The sequence below is a fragment of the Anthonomus grandis genome, chromosome 7, assembly GCF_022605725.1.
Source record: "Anthonomus grandis grandis chromosome 7, icAntGran1.3, whole genome shotgun sequence".
Classification (NCBI taxonomy): domain Eukaryota; kingdom Metazoa; phylum Arthropoda; class Insecta; order Coleoptera; family Curculionidae; genus Anthonomus; species Anthonomus grandis.
This window is the reverse complement of record NC_065552.1, coordinates 10,357,657-10,374,769: the sequence shown is the minus strand read 5'-3', so window position 1 is coordinate 10,374,769 and position 17,113 is coordinate 10,357,657. Positions and strand designations below refer to the sequence as shown.

Sequence of the window (17,113 nt, the reverse complement as noted above, 5' to 3'; positions counted from 1 at the left end):
CAGTAAATGAAGAGAACATAAGTGAATTTTATCTTATTAATCAAACATTAATTGATGAGGCCAAAATCAAAAAAATCACATAATTATAAAATTGCACGTTTTATCAACTAAAATTACATGTATAAGTACAAAATGAACATGCTTTTACATTTTAGGTTAAAATTATCACTATACAACATCCATATTTAGAACGTTCAGACCCCCTAAAAACAGGTCAAATTTATTCCAAAAATGTTTCCAAAAACACGTCAAATTTATTTTTGAGGCGGACATTTTTTAAGTTAGTTTTCAATCAATTTGCAGCAGCTTCCTGGCGAGGGCGGACATAACCTAAAATCTTAAATGGAGAAGAGGGTCAAGTGATATCTCATTTTAAAGGTCTTTTAATTACCTTTTCAGAATTACCACAAATTATACCTTTTGATTAAGAGGTTTGCGAAAAATTAAGCAAACATGATAGATTTTCGCAACTAGTACTTGCGTGATACGATTGACAAATTAGTTAAAAAGTAAAGAAACCCACAAAAGTCAAGCGTTGCGCGCTAGCGAGAAGAACGGCAGCATTGTTTAACGACGAATATCCTAATTGTCAATTAAATCATAAATATGTTTTAAAATTAATTGCTTAGTTTATGGAAACTGGTTCGGTTGCAAACAAAAAAGAAGTAATCGCCGTGTTTTGGATGAAGCTGCACAACTGGCACCTTTAATGTAGAGCCCTCTACATCACTTCGCAGTATGTAACGCCAGGTAGGAATGTCTCACGAAAAGCACTAAAGTTGCATCAATTTCACCCGTATAAAATTTAAATTCTTCAACAGCATTTTGATGACGATTTTAATAAAAGAATTGTGAAATAATGACTAATTTTATAAATGAAAACCAAAATATTTTACAGAATTTTTGCTTTGCTAATGAGTACAAAAACAAAGGTAAGGACACAAAGTCACGGTCTCATCAAATCCATATAATTTGTTAAAAAAGCTTAAAAGCTACATGTGTTTTGCTCCTGTCGGAGCATCATCAGGCCTAAAAAATACATTAAGATATTTTTCAAAAAGAACGCTTATTACCTAGACCTACACAGATCACATTATAACTAACAACATAAGAAAAGCTAGGTTAAGTTAACAATTCCCACCATAGATAAAAATTTATGCTTAAAAAATAAAAAAAATAAAAAAGTAAAAATGTAAAATGTCACCAGTGGGGAACGATCCAGAAACTTTAGATTCACAGGCGCGCGTCTAACCCATAGGCCACCAAGTAACCTGATAAAACATGGGGAACACTCCGAACTATACTATTAAGTGTGAATATAAGTAAACATCTTAACCATAAAAACTAAAAATATCTAAAATCGAAAAAGAAAAGACTTTTTAAGACAGGTTCTTATAAATGAGGTGAGGTTCAAACGTGAAAATATCGTTCACACACACAAGGACAGGGCTCTTCTTAGCTTTAGTTATTTCCATTTTTTCTAACAAGTCCAGTTTTTTGCCTTTTGAGCACTCATGCAAAATATCCGCTCCCTGAGTTAAAGAAAAACCATGTGAGGAAGCCAATAAATGATTTGCAAACGCCGACCTAGTTTCGATCATGTCACTATCCCTATACCTGTCCACCAAACTTGTATGTTACTTTATTCTGGTGGAAATTTTTCTCCCCGATTGCCCTATGTAAATGGCATTACAGTCATAACATCTTAATGAATATACCCCTGATTTTGAAAAGAAATCTGCGCCTTATCTATTGTACTAACTAGCTGACTTTTTAAACTGTTTATAGTTTTAAAAGCAATTGTAAGATTTGTAGACTTAAAAAACTTTGCAAGCTGAAAAGAATATTACCAAAAAATTACATTGATCTAAAAAGGTGACTATTTTTATTATTAAGATGGATTAAGTTGTAAGTAAGTTTGTACCATAATCTGCCGGAAGACACAATAGACCCCTTAATACCATCTAGCTTAGAAAATCAAACTGATGCTGAGGGTAATATGATTTTGCACGAAAATTTAATACACTTCCAACAAGACGGAGCTCCACCACACTATTTTCTTCCAGTTAGAGAGTGGTTAAATGATTGATTTCCTGGCAGACGGATTGATCAACGGGGTGCAATTGAATGGCCACCACGATCACCCGATTTATCACCTTTAGATTTTTTTAATGACGGCATTTAAAATCAATTGTTTTTAAAATGCATCAAAATCAATTGTTTTTAAGTGTGATTCTTTTTTTTTTTGCTGGGTGTAGAGAAATCCAGGCAGAAGTTTTTGAACATGTTAGACAGGAGTTTGAAAGCAGACTGTTATTATTGTTTGGAAAATAATGGACAACATTTTGAACATTTTATAAATTAATTATCTTTTATTACTTTTTTATGTTCTATTTCACTACACTAGTTATTAAAATAAATATATTTACGCTTTTAATTTGTTTTTTATAAAGTATTAACAAAATGATAAAGCATGTGGTATCTGGTATCTTTGAAAAGGCCATTAAAAGACCTTTAAAATGAGGTATCATTCGACCCTCCTTTATATTTAAGATTTTAGAGGTTATGTCGGCAGCCGTCAGAGGGCTGCTACAATTTTATTGTAAACTAACCTAAAAAATATCCCCTCAAAAATAAATTTGACGTGTTTTTTGAAATTTTTATATTTTATACAAAAGCAGAGAGGGTGGTACCTTTTCAAATCGACATCCTGTATAAAATATAAATATTCTTTATAATGACGGTAATAATGGTCTATCATGTTGCAACCCGTAAAAATCACTCATCATAAAGTAGTATTATAGAAATTTTTAGCCACTTGCCATATAATACATCGTTTTAAAAAACTAAGTTTTCATCCTTAAAACTATAATAAATTATTATAATACATGTTTATACATACAGTGTATATCAGCCAAATGGAATAAATTTCATAGTAAATAAGAAGAGAAATTTTCGAAAAAACGCTAAGAGACAAAAAAAATATGCAGGGTATGTCACTAAACAGTGGTTAATATCAACTTTTATTTTAAATGCGACACCTTTATATTATTCATTTTATGAATTCTTCAGAATATTTTAAACATATTTCATGTAGAATGTCATATCCCAATTTCGAACTATTTAGAAGAATTCTTTTTCGACTTATTGCTAAAATTAACATGAAAAACAAAGAAAATTATTTGGTTACAAAAATTTGTTACAACACACTCAAAAATTAATAAGCAATACTGTTTTTCTCCTAATTAAACAACAAAAAAACAATATTGTGAATGTAGTAGATGTGTGACCGAACCAATCGCAACCGTTATTCGTCTTTTTAAGTCAGCTAATTCGATAAGTTTAGTTTTGTAGATAATATTTTTGACTTAATGAAAAGAAGTCTGATGATGTTAGGTCAGGGGATCGTGCTGGCCATTCCGTCGATCCTCGTCTCCCTATCCAACGATTTGGAGATATATAGTTGAGCTACTGCTGTATTATATTATTTTGGAGCAGTTTTAAATAATTATTACCATTTTAATTGCCATCAATAAACAAGGAACCTATGATATGATATCCAAAAGACCTTTTCAGGGTATTAGGTATGTGGTTCTCTCATCCAGTGAGAATTTTCTTTAGATCACTAGCGAGTATTTTGTTGATTAGCATGACCATGAAGTGTGCACCCATCAGAAAACAAAACATGCTCTGATTAGATCTTATTGCTATCTAACTTTGCCATCATGGGATGACAAAAATCCGTTCTTATTTTAAAATCGACTTCCATGAGTGCCCGAGTTAGTATCAATTTATAGGGATACATTTTATTTTCTCTCAAAGTTTAATAATCGATGAATCGCTAACGTTGAACATTGGCGATGATTTTCGACCAGAAGTATGTGCATTTGCCTCAAACTTAAGCATAATATCCAATTTGGTATCATCACACATAGCATTCGCTTCTGCTTTTCTAATATACCTTACATGTCCAATCTCGTGAAATTGCTTACTAATCGTCTATTCTACTAATCGTACCTTGGAATTTAGAAGGAAAACTGAAAAATTGTTCATGGAATAAGCAGGCAAGTTGCATTTGTGTCCATGTGTATCTCCATAACCAATCATCTGTGAAATTATTATTTTGTGCGTTTCTATTAAATGAACCATTTTTCTAATAAGCAGTTAATGAAATTCAAACCACTACGACACTGATAATTGCTGACAGAAAATAATTTTCAAGGCCAAGCATCTTAAACCAAATTGAAGAACACAATTGATTTTATTTTTCATATTAGTAAGGTGTTTTATCTTTGCTTTTATAATATCAAAACTGAAATGAGAAATAAGTATTAAGTTTGTTTTAACGAATTTTTGCAATAAATCATAAAACACTCTAGAGCGTTTTTTCGAGAATATCCCATTGATTTATTAAGGAATTTATTCAATTTGGCTGACACACTTTGTATATCAATATAGGCTCTTATTACCTATACTTAATTACTCTTGGCACTTTTAACTTTTATTATAAAATATGTTATAAGGCGCTATTATAAAAGCTAAAAAAAAAATTAAAGAACACTACAACATTACGTAAGTCCTGTAAATTTGATTTTTTTTATTGTATGTATGATTTTTAACATTTCTCAGGTTAAACACATAAAGTTTGCTCTTAATTTGAAGCATCTACCGAGTGTAAGATTGTACCTTAAAAAAAAAAACAAAATGTTCGTTGAGAAAAAGATAATATTGTGTACGTTTGAAGTTTTCTTGCCTGCTTTTGCTTTTAATTTTTCAGGCATTTTTTGTTAATTTTAAATTTCTGTTTTTCTAAAAATAGTTGTTGACTTTTTAAATATATTGTTGACTATCTAATAATGTAAACTGTAAAAGCATAGAATTTATGATTTGGAAAAAGTGTTAAAGCAATTTTCTTCTTTTTAAAACTTTATTAATTGTCATACTAATTACTTTAAATTTCTCCCTAAATTTTTATTTTCGTAGGATTTCAACTTTCTATGTTGTTTACGAAAAATTGATAAAAAATATATTTCGTTTCGTGAAAAATTCGTAAGTTTGATCACGATTAACTTTTTGATATATGAATAAATAAAACTCTTTTGAATTCATCCATATTCTAATTTCTGCAGCTATTTTAACGAATATATTTTTGATTCTTTGAAAGATACTCACAGAGAATGGCAGCATAGCTTGGCTCAAAACAAGATTATTTTTTAACCTATTTTCTACGCTTTGCGAAATTTTCTTATTCTCGAAATGTGTTTCAGAAAATTTAAACCTAAAACCCCTTATTTACTGGACTATAACTTAAGTAGTGACTTTTTATTCTTAATTCCCACCTTGAAAAAGCAGAATCCGAACTCTTCTCCATACTTTTCCTCCAAGAATCCCTTCGCATACCAGTGTTGGCTCGTGCTTTATTAAACCCGAATAGTGTAGAGCTTTTCTCCACAGATCTATAAAAATTCACGCATATTCCATACCGCGTTTTGCCAGAATCTTTATCGGTTAACGTAAATACGAAAGAGGAGGCTTCGCGAAGGGCCGTCCTTCTAGGGCCGACGGAGGAACACCCCTCTGGTTGGCAGAAGTACACCATATCCACAGGCATAGGAAAGTCTTTGTGGTCCTGGATTGGATAACGACGAAGCAATTCTGGAGCCTAAAATACAATTTGTAAGTTAGAAGGATGTTTATTTAATAAAGCATCTAAAAGGAAATTTTTTAGAAAAAGAAAATAAATTTAAATTTAACTGAATTATTTTACTAAATCTATGAGTAGAAATATTCTGGGTAAAGAGAAATTACAAGTAAAAGTTCTTCCAGTTCAAGTCTGAATTCTCGTAAGATATTAGATATTATTTTAAGAAACAAAAGCAGAATATTCTCTTTAAAGTTTTCTATGGATCCACAATAGCTTAAGAAAATAAAATTTGGAAATATTGACATTTTTAAGTAGTATGCTTAGAACATTGAAAGAACTAGAATTAGTACACAATAACTAGTAAACAATAACTTTGTTTGAGTTCAAAATATTCACAGGAACAAGGGACTGTTTTGTTTACAAAGATAGTTACGTTCACGATAGTAACATTCTTATTCCTTAAACCGCTTCTAAAAAAATTGGAGTGGCAACACCGCAACCAAAAGCTTATTGTCATCTTCCGAAATATCATCTTGTCAAACGGCGTTGTGTTGACATTCGGCATTTGCGGCAAGTTCTGTGCTGTTTCTTTAGTATTTGGTTAAAAAAAGAAAAAGGTCTCATTTGAAAGTTTTTATGAACTGCTAAGATGGTAACAAAGGCGATTTAAGCCGATCTTTTCACAAGTTAATCCCAATACTATCCTAACACCATATCAAGGGAGAACCGACATCATAAATGTAGAATAGGGGATCATAGACATAAACCTAAATAAAAATTTACTAAGAAATCCGTAATAGTTATAAAATATAATTTCCATAAAAATGCCCTTTATTAGATAGGTATCGTTAGTCTAATGCAGTCCGTCAAAAAAAACGTATAAAGAGAGTTCATAAACGTTCATAAATACTATTGTTTATAATTTAAAGCATAATCTATTATTAATAAATATTTATCATGTAAATATTTTTTGACGATGTCACTGGTAAAGATTCCTTGTCGGTGCAATCAAAATGCGATCGAGCGATGTTGCGATGTTGTTACCTTTTTCTCTAATATACGTAGAATGTGTAGAATATCTTATCATATTTTAATTAAAAAATGTTTAATATTTTATTAGAGGAGAACAGTAGTATTGTTTTGTGCCTGTTAAAATAAGTGACAAGTTTTTAAGATATTATAAAGTGTTTGTTGTCATTTGCAAGCAAACAAACTGCTCATAGTTCCATGGCAATGCTAATTCTAGCCTTTCAATGTTCTAAGGTAGTATGTAAGTTTTTGAAGTAGTAGTACTAAGAAGAATGTCCATCTGTGTACTGTCTTATTTAAAACTGTGCAAAAGTACAAGATCTCAAAAAATAACAAGAATATTTCTGTAAAATAAAAAAAATCCATTATTTACTATAAATGCTATTAAAAATCCGAACCTATTTTTGGATTTCTTAGTATTGGTAAGCTTAATTATTAAAATTGTTTTTTGAATTTTTTTTCTTTTCTTCGATTTTCAGAACAGCTTTTTTTCCTATTTATAGGTTTTTACTAAAATTATTACAAATTAAAGAGCACACATTTTTACATGTATTTTAATACACAGTTGAATATTTAAATTGTACTAAAAATTCCTTAGGCGTGGCCAGATATCTTGCATCATTAAGAATGCCCTAAAGTGTATAAACTCAAGTACAGAAATTACGAAAGTAAATGGAATTTGATGACGATACAATACCTCTGGCCACTTAAGAGAACATTTTCAGTACAATTTATTAAACATTATAATGTTGACTGACTTCAGCGTTTCTTTTTAAAATTCTATGAATTACACCTAATGCATGGCCACGCCAATGCCTTTTATGACTAAGCATTGTGTGTGAAAGTAAATGTTTCAATTTAAAGATACAAATATGATAATTGAATGGCCTCTGCCCAGAAACAATGCGTTTCTAGTCCATATTTCTAAATTGTACAAAATTAGGTTTGTATTTTGTACTAGTTATCACCAAATTTTATAATAAAATTATATCTAGTTAATTATCGGACTTTAAAGTGAGTGGCTATTTTTAAGAGAGATATTCTTTTTAATGCAACAATCCAAAAATACCAATTGTATTGAACAATTATTGACCTCTATCCTTCTGAATCTTTTTTTGTTAATATTTTATGGGCTTACTAAAAATTGATATTTTTTTGCTATTAAAAAAACCTGGTTGTTTCATATACCATGTTTGAGAACTTTGTCTGGACCGTAACTTCAAAAAAAAGAGCCTAATTTTATCCGACTACGACACTACGTAGAAATAAAAAAAAGGTAATTTAACAAGTTACTTTTACTTTTACAAACTTACAACTGTTCAAAATATGATTTATCGTTAAAAATCGTGTGCGGCATTAAAAGTTTTATGAAAAACTGGTACAGGTAATTAAACTGCAAGGTTTTATCTTTAATACTAAGTGAGATATAGCGTACAATCCACTTTCTTGCTTTATTGAGCGCAAAGCTATTTAACACTGAGTTATTTGCCAATAAAAGATTGTTTGCTTTGAGCCAATAATAGGACTATGTCTACTATTTAAGCGACTTGCTCTTAGTAGATTTTTAATGGCTTGTTTCTGTTATCCGTCTATTGTTCTGATTGATTAGGCATAACCTACACTGATGTAATTTCTGCGAAGCTACAAGATTATTTAATTAACTAGCAAACGTAATTAATTTAAGTAATGTAAAAATCGTAAATAGCATATAATTAAAGCACATTTGTAGTCTGGATGCGAGTAAGATTCACGATCGGAGAGGGAGATCGCCGCCACTTTCACATCTGGGTTAGAGTAGTTAATGTAACAATTGCTGCGAAGGATTTTTAATTTTTCAGATATATCAAACATTATCCATTATCTTTTAAATAAAGTCGTGTCATATCATAATGAAAATCTTAGAATTTACACCTCATTCAATCAGCTAGAAGTTTAGAAGCTACAGATCAGCTAATCAAAAGAAGATTTTTATGGCTCTCAATAGGCATTTAAGTGTCAATCGATCAGATAAATTTATTGAACATTTATTATTATTTATGGTCAAATATATAGAGCCTGCAATTCAGAAAAATGTCTCCTTTTCTGAATTGCAGGTTCTATGTATTCGACCAAGAATGCATTTTCATTGCTTTACCTGCTCATCAATAAGAAATAGAGAACTATAGTATGACAATCTAAAATGTTTGTCGAGAGTTAAACCATTTTTTATATACACACTAGTGTGTGTGAAACAACATCCCGCGAGTATGCTAGGTTAGTTTAGCATAAGAATAAGATTTTTGAGTTAATATTGTAATTTCCGTTTTTCTGTTGGTTAAAGCAATTAATTGGCTTAAAGTAACATAACTTCCAGCAATACTTTCATTTCTATATTAGTTTTAGAAACCATATTATTTTTATTTTCTTCCCAATTATGTTACATATAAATAATTGTTCAATTTATAGCCATGTGGACAAAATTGACTACTAGACACTAAAGTATAAGAGCAAACTATGCGCATTAGTAATATGTCTACATGAATACCATTAAGCGAGGTAGCTGTCATCTATCACAACTGGTATCTGACTTACTTTTATCGGTATCATTTTTAATATTTTCCCTATCATTACTTTTTGTCTTGTCGTTCAAAAAAAAATACAGAGCGGCCATTTGAAAACGAAACAGAGCCTATTTTGGGTCCCTCAGAACATTTGCGAAAAAATCCTCGGACCCGTCAATTTTTGATTCAAGGGGAAACCATTTTTTTGCTAGTTTCGCCCCCCTGAGGGTAAAGCCCTAGCGGGGGTGACAAGGGCCCCCAAAATTTTAAATGGAACGGGGGTCAAGTAATACCTTATTTTGAAGCTATTTTTATGTGGATTATAACCCTAAAGTTTTAAATCGTTACTATTTGCCTAGTCGATACAGGGGCTAACAAAATTTTCAAAAACATGTCAACATTTTTTATGAAAAATAATGCTTGTGAATTTAGCACTTAAATAAATACAAAAAACTTTGTTCTCCTACATTGTGAACCGTACTTTCTGTTGTTTTTTTTTTAATACCCGTAGGTATCTATGCCAATTCTGTAAGAGAACTCTTGGTTATTGTTGAGACTGTTATTATAGCAACATTTTGAAGTTTAACAGTGGTTGTCAATTACTGCTGTCAGATCATAGTGTGTCAAATAAATAGCTCTTTAAAGTTAGTTAGTTACAACATTGAGTGTGATAATGGTTTATTCACTTGCTGAAAGAGTTGAAATAATTTCTCCTTTCTTTGCGAACAATAAAAATGCTAATAGAACTGACCAGCTCTTTAACACACTACAACACCCTAATCGACAGGTTCATCGCAAATACATTTTGGAATTGGTTCAAAAATTTAGGGAAACTGGGTCTGTGGCTAATAAAAAGCGCGAAACGGATAATCCAGTGGTGAATGAAGCTTCAGACGTAGCTATTTTAGGCTATATTGTGCAAGATCCTACACTGAGCACAAGGAAGTTATCAACCCTGTCTGGTATTAAGAGAAGCAGCATTCAGAAGAATTTAAAAAAAAAACAAGTTTCATCCGTTCAAAATGCATCTCGTACAAGAACTAAACGAAGACGATGTTGATAGGCGAGTACAATTTTGTAAAACTATATCTGAACAAGCCGCCAATGATCCACACTTTCTATTTAATTTATGTTTTTCTGACGAATGCTCCTTCTTCCTAAACGGTACTGTGAATCGTCACAACTGTCGCTATTGGGCTGATTCAAATCCCATAATATTTCGTAAGGTGCATACACAACATCCACAAAAATTAAAAGTTTGGGCTGGCATTTTTGGTAAACATATCGTAGGCCCCTTTTTTTACCTGGCAATTTAACAGAAGAGATGTACCTGGATTTATTAGAAAATACAATTCATCCAGCATTAGTGAAGATACTAGAAAATAACGAGTACTTGGAAAATCGTCTAGTTTTTCAGCAAGATGGGGCGCCACCCCACTATGCTGCAAGGGTTCGTCAAAAACTTGGACCAAACGTTTCCAGGACAATGGATTGGAAAAAGAGGAGCTATTGAATGGCCCACTCGTTCCCCGGACTTAAGCCCGTTAGATTTTTTTTATGGGGCCATTTAAAAACTAAAATTTATGCTAGTCAGCCAACATCGCTAGACCATTTGCGACAAAAAATAATTGATGAATGTCGTCAAATCACCCCAGAAATTTTGCTATTGTATGGAAGTTTTTTTTTTATTATTGTATGGAAGTCGAAGGACAACATATTGAACATTTACTTGATTGAACATTAAATGATTTTATCTTTAAGCCCTTTATTTAAAATTATACTTTTTAACATTTTTTTGTAACTTTTATTAGCCCCTGTATCGACTAGGCAAATAGTAACGATTTAAAACTTTAGGGTTATAATTCACATAAAAATATCTTCAAAATAAGGTATCACTCGACCCTCCGTTGCATTTAAAATTTTGGAGGCCCTTGTCACCTCCGCTAGGGCCCTCAAGGGGGCGAAACTAGCAAAAAAATGTTTCCCCCTTGAATTAAAAATTGACGGGTCCGAGGATTTTTTCGCAAATGTTCTGAGGGACCCAAAATAGGCTCTGTTTCATTTTCAAATGGCCACCCTGTATAATAAAAAAATATTAAGGTGTGAAAGTGGCCTTTTTTATGAACGAGATTATTGTATAACTAACCTTATCCCAATCGATATAGGCCAACTATTGCCACGTCGGCGCCAAAGCAAAAGCAGGCACTCATTCCCTTTCGCCAGTATTTCCAGCCGTCACAAATGTCCGTTAATCGTTTAAAACGACTAAATCGGGTTTTGTCAGTGACATGTACATATTACATAAGGCACTTTTCAGAATTCACCATTAATTCACCGGTTGATAACCCCGTTAATCAAAAAAAAAAAAATCGGTAGATCTCAGGTTGCCATTAAATTACTTAAACATTCGGAAACGCTTAGATTGATTTTCCTAGAATTTTTCTGACAGTTTGCAGCTTTAATAATATCGATTTCTGTTTATGTTTATATTCTTAAATTCTTTAAAGCAAACCAAACAAATTATGGTATCATTTTCCGTGAAAAAATTGAAAGGTTTCGACTATTGTGATGTTTAGAAAACTAAAAACCAAACAAAAACGACCCAGTTCTATTGTAAGGGTCGCAGTTTTTGTTGCTATCAGTTTGTGGCTTTTATAGTCGGCACCAATAAACAAACAAATTTTTAAAAAAAGCGTACTAAAGTTTTATGTTATTCTTCTACTATTCTCATTCGACCATCAAAATAAAGTTAAGATATCCACAAAAAATTAAAATGAAAATTGAACAACAAATTTAACAAAACTAAGCCGTAAAAATGCAAAACTAGGTTAGGAATCCTAGGAAGAATCTATTCGACCGAGATTCCACCTTAAAATCCCGGTTAATCCAAAATCTCGTTAGTCGCAACCAGCTGATTTCACCGGTTAATTTTGAAAAGTGGGATTTTTTGTACCGGGTTAATTCTGAAACGCCTCGGTTATTGCCGGTGCAACCCGGTGTATCCACCAGTGAATTCTGAAAAGCGCCCATATTTTGTTCGATTTAGCTGGGGTTGACGAAAATATGAAAGGCGGTTTATTTTTCTGATGTCTAAGAATTTTTTTTATGTAATCTCCAAGAATTCAGTGCTTCTCTTAAAACTTAATATAACCTAAGTATTTTATTCTTGACTGCATTGTTCCACTTTTCGTAATACATGGCCTTGAAATTTTAAGATCATTTTTATACACTCGCTATATCTTATGGTTTTGTAAAAAAAATAAATATAATAAAGGTATTACTCCATGGTCCTTGCTAAAAAGATAATTTTTCTGATTTATTTTGGTTAATAAAACTAGAATATCAACAGAAATAAGAAATTTCGTCAAAATTGCCTTAAAGAAAAAAATACTTTTAAGTAGTAAAGTAATATTTTGGATCTGTAACCTATATGGCATCTCCAACAGTCGACAGAGTGTCTACATTAAACTAAATCTAAATCAACTCTGTAAGAAGAGTTGCCATTACGGCTGTTATGGCCGAAAAGGATTGCTTTAAGCTTATATTGGCATTTATAAAGTTCCCAAAGCCACTACTGTGGAAGCTGGTGAAGAAAGGCGTAGCTTGTATCTAATAACTTGGGTTATGAGTAGGCGGACTTCCTCAATGAACTATAATCCCTGGAAATTTCAGTAGGCCGCGAACCTATAATCGGCATAGCTAAATTTGTAGCTGTCACATCACCAACGAATCTGCTCAACAGAAAATCACTCAGAAGACCCCAACACTGGTATTTAAGACAATAATACTCAAAGCATATATACGATATTGCTTGCACTCCGAATGCCGTTAAGGTTAGAGGGCCTCATGAGCTTTTCCAAGGCTGATCTGGTAATACTCTGTGGGACATGACTTTTATTTTCCTCTACATTATAAGTTTATTATATTGTATCTTGTTTGAATCCTAATATTTTTTATTGATCCTGTAAGTGTACTAGGGAAAAAAATTGCAAATGGTACGTTCGTAATTTCAAGACACAAGAGTAAATCAAAAGATCAATAATCAATAAATTTTATACAACTTTTATATTCTTGCAATTAATTAAACTCATCACCAAATAATTATATTACCGTAGAGTTGAATTATTCCACAAGTCAATGAAGGAAGCTTTGCTGACCATAACTGGTTGATAACTCTTATTAAAGAGGCACCGTGAACTTATTGATCTGAAACACAATATTCAAAAAGTAACTCACAATCCATAAAGCCATTTAAAAATGTAAAGAGGTAAATAGCTATAGTTTTTTCCGTTGGTTGCTTCAAAAACTCTAAACCAACAAGCTGCAGACATATATATATATATATATATATATATATATATATATATATAGGTACATTTACATATCGAAAATCTAAGTTTAAATAAGAAATATTTTACAAAATTGTGTTGCATATTTCTTAAACAATTGTAGAAAGGAGACCATATTATAGAATTATACTCTAAGATGCTACGGATTAGAATGCCGTAGAGACATTTTATTACTTTATCACTTATGGATAACAAGTCCTGTTCAAAATATCCAACAATCTGTAGCTTCTCATGCCTATATTTTTTAAGTGAAACTTGAAGTCACACCACTATCAAAGGTTACCCATCATTAAATGGTTCAACTTTACTCAAATGACACCCATTAATCTCCAAATTGTAGTGTATTTTTTTCTTATAGAAAGTGAGTGAACTCATCGAAAGAAAGTTCTCTCTGATGAGTGAACTCATCAAAATGCACAACTCTTGACAAGAAGATTGGCATTTTCGTTTATGGAGATAAGTCCTCCCAACCCGCTATATTATAGCCACTCCACTTCAAGAATGGATTTCTACTTACAAAAAAATTAAGAATATTACATTTGTTGCCCGACTTAAATACACGAAAAATTACTAATTTCGTCCACAATCTAGACAAAGTCCTATCATTTGTAGAATGCTGAAATATTCTACAAAGAAGTCACAGAAAACAGCAGAAATTCATTCCCGAACCTTAATTGCAGTCCAGCTGATGTAATTTTTCAGTGATTTCTTGCACTGTTAAAACTTGTGAATAGATAAACTTGTATGGAATTGTTCACAAATTAGGGAATGATGTTCCTCTGTAACTTGATGACAGTAACATTATTAGAAATACCCGTTTGTATCAGTCATAATACTCCAAAAGCTTTGTAGTATTGTACCTCTTATAGAGTTTATTTTATTGCCTAAGCAGTTTTTCTGAAAACTTCATTGAAAACCACTGGAAAACTCTCATTATAATTAAGCTTCTTGGGTACAAACTTATCTATAAATAGATGCGTAAAACCTATTAACCAGAGTATTAAGATCCAAAGCATCGGATAGTGCAGATAAGTGACAGCAGCTCAGATATCTTTTGCATCAAAATCTACCTTCTCATATGAATACAAGAAAGTGCTTGTTCAACTTGGTAATCTTCTTGGCATCGCACATTCTTCGCCTTCTTAAGAAGACCCTTTTTATTAAAATTACGATAGTACACATGCACCTTGTTGAAAAGATGTACTAAAGATGTGGCACTCACCTTTTAATAGTTGATATCGAAATGGCCAAGCTTTTAAAAAGTGACAAGTAACCACGCACTGCATTTTTGACAATTAAAAGACATCTCCTGCCTAAATGCTGTGAGCAAACAACAGAAGATGTTATGAGTTGAGAATTTGGTGGCGAGGATACTGAAGGTTCAATTTGCAGGATATTTCGGGATCTATGCTTAAGGTTATATTTTGTATTTGCCTTGGCTTTTGACTGCTTATCTCTTTACCAGACGTACTTTGTTTCAGTTTTCAGTCAGTAAGAAATCGGTAAAGTTCACCTATTTCCTTTTTTTTGATAACTTAACCACCTTTTCATAAACTTCGTTATCTCTTTTCAAATTTTTAATTGCCACTATCCTATTTTTATTTACAAGAATAAGCTTATTTACATCAATTAATTGCTTACTTTTTATGTGATTAATAGAATTTATGCGTTTAGTCTGTAAATCAAACCTTTTCTCTGCATTAGATACTTTTTCTTTGAAGACTTGAACTATGTCGCCGTTACCTGTTGTTGTCAGTTTTTTTATTTTCTAATTCTTTTTAAATATCACTTTCAATTTGGTTTTTTTGAAGTTTCTTAGACTTCCTTTTCCTTGGCCTTAAACATTTCATTGCGACAAGACTCCTAACAAAAAATTCCATGATCTCTTAACTTTCTTGTTCCAGATATACGGTTCAAAGAGGAACAATGGAAACCAAAAAGCAAAAAGTGGTTTTTGGTTAATATAAGCACACGCGTTACTACTTATTACAATCACTGCGGTTATGCAGCAACTATTAGGCAGTTACTGTACTAATAACAATCTTACTATAATCATATTCTACTGTACTACAGCAGTTAAAATTGAATCCATATTTAATCATAATCCCTTGAGAGTAGGCTAATTTTGCTCCAACATGAGCAATAACCGAACTGAGGTAAACAGTAGTGAATCAATATAATGTACGGCCTTATACTCCAGATGGAGATAATCACATTTATGTATGTAGCAACGGAGTTGGCAGTATGATTAAGTTTTCTTTGCTTAAATGGCATGAAAAGTAAATTTCTGTAAAACAATAAAGTATACGTTATTTAAATTTTAAAGAAAATAATATAAGTGGACGTAGAAAACCTCTAAATTGATAAAAGACTTTTACGGAATTACGTGATTGTGATTAAACCTCGAAAAGGTCTTTGGTCTTTTGCAAGTTCTAATATTACTATACAAAATAAGCATATATAAAGGGTGAATGCTCGCAAATATTTATATGGTAAGTTGTTATCTTTAAATGAGGATAACACGTCCTTATAGATTTACTTTCATATCTGAGTATCAAGCTCTAAACTTAAGAAGGTACGTTTGTAACAGATATTTATGCAACCTGGATAAACTGATGATATATAACTTTTTTAAAGATGAAAAAATAATTGAGGTAAATTCTTGATGTTTTTTTCTTAACTAATTAATTGTTACAACATATGCGTTTTTTTCTTTTCCATATTTCTTTCATTCCAAGTTTTCTTGAATCAAATCGATACGAATTTCTTTAGTAATCTATTTGTGCATCTTATTCTGAAGAAAACTTATTCACAGTTTTATATAAATGAAACCAAATGACTATTCATAATTCGTGAAGAAATTGTACATATTTGTAGTGAAGTCGTAGATAAAGGTAAAATAAAAATCCTACAAGCTCCCTCCACTTAAGTTAAACATTAGTAAATTTTTATAATTCCCGACATGTTTCGGACAGAGCGGTGTCCATCATCAAGGGATGAAAAGTTTAAAATTGGTATCAGTTATACACACCAGTGTTTGAGTCCATGTTTAAAAACCCTTTATTTATTGTTTTTTATTATTTTCAATTTTTTTAATTGCATTCTATTGCTGACAAGGATGAAGCATAAGATTATATATTATATTTGTGCTGCATTTGTGTGTGTGGTTTTTAAGAATTAATGAAAAACAAAAAGTGTAATATAGGAAGCTTGTAAGAAAACTAAATTCAACTCTATTGCTAAAAGTTTTATTTAAAATGAGCAATTTATCTATTTATTTTAAAAAAATATTCCTTTTTCGTCCTTTTACGGAATAACAAATTTTCCGCATGACGTATTTAGGTAACGATAGCTGAAGAACTGCTATAATCAAAGGCAATATCAAACAATTTATAAGGTTTATTTTTAACAAAGTAATATGGGTATTTCCTGAGCATAAGATTACATGAATTTCATGTTTCTCTAATAATTTTTTTGGGGCATTGCGTAAAAGTATATTCACTACGTATGCTTTAGCTCATAATACCGTAAGGCTGGTTATAAATATGTTT

The 17,113-nt window shown here is 31.5% G+C and overlaps 1 protein-coding gene across 11 annotated transcripts in view; it reads right to left on the bottom strand.

Moving 5' to 3' along the window:
* Positions 1-17,113, bottom strand: part of LOC126738352 (MAP kinase-activating death domain protein) — a 116,733-nt gene that overhangs the window by 53,682 nt on the left and 45,938 nt on the right. For all 11 annotated transcript variants that reach the window (XR_007661305.1, XM_050443633.1, XM_050443632.1 and 8 more), the window contains exon 3: positions 5,340-5,662. Coding sequence is in view for 10 of the 11 variants with exons in the window: in XM_050443633.1 (XP_050299590.1) it covers positions 5,340-5,662 (323 nt within the window). In the remaining variant the exon portion in view is untranslated. The remainder of the gene's footprint in view (positions 1-5,339; positions 5,663-17,113) is intronic.